We start from the raw sequence: 5,349 nt of genomic DNA on the forward strand, positions 1-5,349 counted from the left end.
AATTTCCATTTAAAAATGGTCTTCTGAACAGACAACAAACAGAATCTTAGATGATTGTTGATGCATCCTTGTTTTGGCTGCCTAAAATTAGACTTGCTCAATATATTTATACTCCTATGCAAACTACTGATGTTCTCAATCTCCTTCAATACCAGTTCCTATGTCACCACTTTCTCCAAATAATGATGTGCTATCTATTGCAAGTGCAGAATCATTTGAGAACTCATCTGCTATAGCTCCGATACAGAGTAACACTCGTCAAATGGTGACTAGAAGCAAAGAGGGAATATTTAAACCAAGATACCCATTTGTTGAAATTTCTCAACAAGTGCTTGAGGTTGAATCTGAACCAGCAACAGTATCACAAGCCATCTCTGATCCAAAGTGGTTGCATCAATGAAAGATGACTATGATGCCTTAATAAAGAACAAGACCTGGAAGTTGATACCCTATATAGGGAAGGAAAGCATAGTTGAATGTAAGTGGGTCTTTCGAAACGAGTTTCATGCTGATGGAACTTTACAAAAGAGGAAGTCCAGGCTAGTAGCAAAAGGTTTCCAACTAAGTCCAGGGGTAGATTACTACGAGACATTTAGTCTAGTTGTCAAAGCTTCCATAGTTAGGCTAATCCTAACAATTGCTATAGCAAGAGGGTGGTGTATAAATCAAATAGATATAATAATGCTTTCCTGAATGGTACATTGACAGAAACTGTGTATATGAGACAACCTGAATGGTTTATTGATCCTACCAAGCCTCAGCACATATGTAAACTTGAAAAGGAGCTTTATGGATTCAAACAAGCACCAAGGGCTTGGTTTGACAAGCTAAAAAACAAAAACTCTGTTGAGTTGGGGTTTTCAAAACACAAAATGTGATACTTCCCTGTTCTAGTTTAAGAATTCAAGAATCATTTTGCTGGTTTTGGTTTATGTAGATGACGTAATTGTGAGAGGGAATGATTCTACAACAAAGGTCAAATGGTTCATAAATGAGTTGAATGTCAAGTTTGCCTTAAAAGATATGGGAGTCCTTCGCTATTTTCTTGGGGTAGAGGTGAAAAGATATGAAACAGTAATGTTTCTAAGCCAAACAAAGTATGTTGCTGATATACTTAAAAAATTTAGCATGTTACATGCTACTCCCTGTACAACTCCAATGGTCTCAGGTCGTTCACTCTCTGCTAATGATGGAGAAATGTTAAAGGATCCCTCTATCTATAGGAGTGAAATTGGAGCTCTCCAGTATCTTACACAAACTAGACCAGATATAGCCTTTTTTGTGAACAAGACAAGTCAATATCTACATAGTCCCAGGACAGCTCACTAGCAGGCTGTTAAAAGGTTGTTTTGATACATTAAAGGAACATCTACTTTTGGCATTCATATTAGAGGTAGCAAAGATCTTAATTTTACAGGCTATTCAGATGCTGACTGGGCAGCATGTCCTGATGATAGAAGATCAGTTGGAGGTTACTGTGTTTTCTTTGGAAATACACTTTTCTCATGGAATTCTAGGAAGCAGCGTGTAGTGTTGAAGTTTAACTTCCCTTAATTGTCGCTTTGGGGTTACTCCAAAAATTAACCGAATTAATGTAATATAGTGCACAATCCGGCTCGTATTCACTTTGAGGAGCTGAAAACGAAATTAAATCTTAGTAAATAAATGCAAGTAACCTAAACTATAAAAAGGATTTTTAATTTGAGTTTGAAAAATTGCTAACTAAATGCCTTGAATTAAATTGAAATTAAAATACTTTTTTTTTGTTATTTTCTTTTATATAAAAGATTATTGAAATAACTGAAGATGAAAGAAATGAAAATGAGACACACAAATAACACTGATGATAATTAATCCTCTAATTCAACAATGTAGGCAATCATCACTCTAAAAGATGTGGGAGTTAAAAACAATGAATTAAGAATTATAATTAAGCTTTTAATCCAACAATCGAGCCACCTCGAGTTGCCACAAAATATTTTTCTAAAATCCCAACTTACTAACTGCAACCAGAATAGTAAAATGGGATTAAGGATGCCAAAAACCAATGCTTAATTAGAACTCTTAAATCCAAAATAACAGAATTAAAGCTAGCAAGAGACAATATGATCCAAAATTCTAAGCCATCTTAGAAAATCACAATATATTAACTCCAAAATCAATATAAATGTCATAACCACAACATCATAATTGAAATCAAAGCTATAAACAACCCAATGTCAAATGCTAAACAGTAATCCAGCCACAAAAATCTCCACAGATAATCAGATTTAACAATACAAAATTTTCTAATAATCAGAATAACTATCCTAAGACCTAGGAATTGTTAAACAATTATTAGACAGGAAATTAAAGCAACTAAAACTCTCCCTTGATGATCTAAGCTCCTGCCATTGTTGTTGAATTAGAGGATTAATAAAGCTAGCCACGGACTGCCATAAAAAATACTGCCTCCAATAGTCTACTATGTCCTGCCATGAAGAACAAGGAAGAAGCGGCTGTGAAAACTATAATTCGATGACTCGCTCTGCCTCCCGTGGGTTCCCTCCAGCCGCGCCTCGCGTCCCTGTTTCTTTCTTGCGTCTTCGCCTCCGCGTATGTGTGTGTCTCCGTTCTCCTCTGTTCGGCGTGCTCTGCTCTTGCCTTCCGTGTATTCCCTCCAGTCGCCTCGCGTGTGTGTGTGTTTCTTTGTGTGCCGCCTGCTCTGTTTTTGTATCGTGTCTTCGGCGTCTTCTCTTGCTTTTCTGCCGCCCCCAGCGTGTGTGTGAGTGATTATTATTATTAGGTTGGGGGAGGGCAAAACGTTCCGTTTTGCTCTCCCCTTTTATTATTGTTATATATATTTTTTTTATTTTTCTTTTCTTCTTTTTTTTTTAATTCTTCCAAAAACCTGCAAACAAAATTTAAAAGTAAGGTAGCATTAATTGTTCTAAAAAAAACAATTACTCACAATTAAACCAAAATATGACAATTTTGCCCCTATAAAATAATAATTCAAAATAAAATAAAATAAATCAATTAAGGCAAAAAGAGACCAATTAAGCTGACAAAACTCATATAAAAGATAACAAAATATATAAAAATAATTGAGTTTGTCAAGTGTCAAGATTAAGCATAGAGTCAGAATATCGTGCTCTTACTGATCTAGCCTGTGAATTAGCTTGGCTTCAGTCATTGCTTAGTGAATTACAGTTCCCTCTCACTCGAACACCTTAAGTATGGTGTGATAATACTAGTGCATAGGCTTTGGCAAGCAATCATGTTTTTCATGCTAGAACAAAACACATAGAGCTTGATGCTCACTTCGTGAGAGATGCAGGTGCTAGCAGGACGCACTAATATTGGTCATGTACCTACTGAAGATCAATTAGCTGATTGTATGACAAAAGCTTTATGGCATACACGTTTTTGGACTCGAAGAACCAAGCTTGGCATTACTTCAACTCCTGCCTAGCTTGAGGGGGGATGTTAGTAATCAAGCATGTGATAAATATATAATTAGTTGTATAACAGTTTGTAGGATATGCCAGCTGTAAACCTTGTGTTTGTTGCAACTTAATCAAGTTGTGTTTATCTCATTATAAATATAAATACATGATGGGCCTCCAGTGATACGTCAAGTCACTGAGCCAAAGTACTTCAGAAATCTCTATCTTACTTTAGTTTTCACTATCATGCTGCAGAAACATGTATAAACCAGAAATTAGAAAACGAATATGATATCAAAAGTACTTTTAACGTATCATAAGTGAACACAAAATCTAAGGCATGTTGCGAAAATGTTTTATGCCTATTGAATAGTGTAATTTCCTGTAAGTTTTACATAGTGTGAGAAAGGCATAAAAAACCATGTTCGCTTTGCAAGGACCCTGCTGAGCAACATAAGGATAATCTTCTTCTTTACTAATCCCGCCATCTTGGATGACCCATTCAAAGGCATTAGGGGGCCATCCACCTGCAAAACCACGGCTCGAGGGGTCGCTGTCTATGAGTTCTTGTTGAGAAAGGCTAACAAGTTTGGCAGTGGTTATTGCATTAATCGATTCCATGGCTCCAGTGGCTGCAAATGCCCAACAACTTCCTATATAGACAAACAATAATGAAACAATATCTCAGTCCAATCTGTTGATCTTTTGATTATAAACACCTAGGAGCAACTTTACATGAATTGATGAAGTTAGTTAAAATTAGTTATTTCTGGTAAAATATCATAATTACCTTTAACAAAAATTATGAGTTAGAGGAGTTTGGTTAATTAGTTTGAAAGTTTTATAGCTAGTTAGGGATACTTTAGGTGGAAAAAATTATTATTTTAAACTAAACCTGTTACGTTACAAAGCATGCTAGAGGTTCACTTCAAATTTAAAAACCATTAGTTTTAGAAACAAGACTAGTGAACTTTGTTGGTAAAAAAGGTGCAACTTCCCACAACTTTCTTGGTGTCTAACTGGAATCACAACTCCTTGGTTACTCCAATCCATGGTAGCAGGCGGTGCACATGAGTCCTTCTGTTGGACATAGCCGGAGCTCGAGGAAGCCGGCCCGATGGTGGCCGGCACCTACAGTGGACGGAGGTAGGTTTGCGTAAACTCCTCAGGACTCATATCAGCAAACTTGTTGAGGTCCAAACGATACCCAGATGGCGACTTGGATCTCTTAGCATTCGTTTCAGTAATATACTTGAGATTCCTTTGGAATATTTGGAATCTAGTGTTGCTCTCTTCAGAATTTGGGTAGACTCTTCCATTCTCCGCCGTCCATTGCTGGAACATTTCCAAGTCTTGTTCACCCTTTGAAGGGGAAGCTGATGATTCGCTGGGAGGGAATCCTGAAGAGAGACAGATCAGAATAGAACACCAGATCAAGGGAAAAAGGAACTGAGACATACTAGTGTAGAAAGATATACTTATTTTGCTGTTTCAGTTACTGAGAAATGACTTCAAAACAAGCTTACATGGAAGGAATTCATCCTCGAGGTATTTATGGTATAAGTCTTGTAGAAGAAAACGACACAAGTGGAAGTCAATATTTTCTTTTCCCATTTGACTCATGATATTTGTTCACATTTTCCCGCTACTAGTCCTTTGATTTTATCATCAACTCGTTACCCGTCCTTGACCGGACCGTGTTTCCCTGCTCAGCGAGAGATGAGCAGCGATGGCTCATCTCCCAATACGCACCGCTTTATAAAGTAAAGAGTATAACCTATATATTCCCAATCCATGTGGCTTCTGCTGTGCTCTTAGGGAAAAATTTTGCCGTGCCAGCAATCACAAGAGAAAGAGAATTGACACACTTGGAGCCATTGAGAATTGGAAAAAAAACTGAATTTCGGTGCAGAAAAAATTT

General features: G+C 37.0%; 1 protein-coding gene across 1 annotated transcript; it reads left to right on the plus strand.

Moving 5' to 3' along the window:
- The first annotated feature begins 396 nt into the window (after positions 1 to 396).
- Positions 397 to 1,554, plus strand: LOC114738710 (uncharacterized mitochondrial protein AtMg00810-like). The gene is made up of 3 exons (XM_028926774.1): positions 397 to 478; positions 938 to 1,294; positions 1,418 to 1,554. Exons 1-3 carry the CDS (start codon positions 397 to 399, stop codon positions 1,552 to 1,554), a joined length of 576 nt encoding a protein of 191 aa, XP_028782607.1.
- Positions 1,555 to 5,349: the final 3,795 nt, after the last annotated feature.

Source organism: Neltuma alba, unplaced genomic scaffold (genome assembly GCF_004799145.2).
Source record: "Neltuma alba isolate B1F8T4 unplaced genomic scaffold, ASM479914v2 tig00013660_pilon, whole genome shotgun sequence".
Lineage (NCBI taxonomy): Eukaryota > Viridiplantae > Streptophyta > Magnoliopsida > Fabales > Fabaceae > Neltuma > Neltuma alba.

Excerpts from the sequence above, each read along its gene's own strand:
- LOC114738710 (XM_028926774.1), top strand. The coding sequence starts at position 397 with ATGAAAGATGACTATGATGCCTTAATAAAGAACAAGACCTGGAAGTTG. Across the intron at positions 479-937 it reads GAAGGAAAGCATAGTTGAAT|ATGACGTAATTGTGAGAGGG; the intron begins GTAAGTGGGTCT and ends TGGTTTATGTAG. Across the intron at positions 1,295-1,417 it reads CTTTTTTGTGAACAAGACAA|GCTATTCAGATGCTGACTGG; the intron begins GTCAATATCTAC and ends TTAATTTTACAG.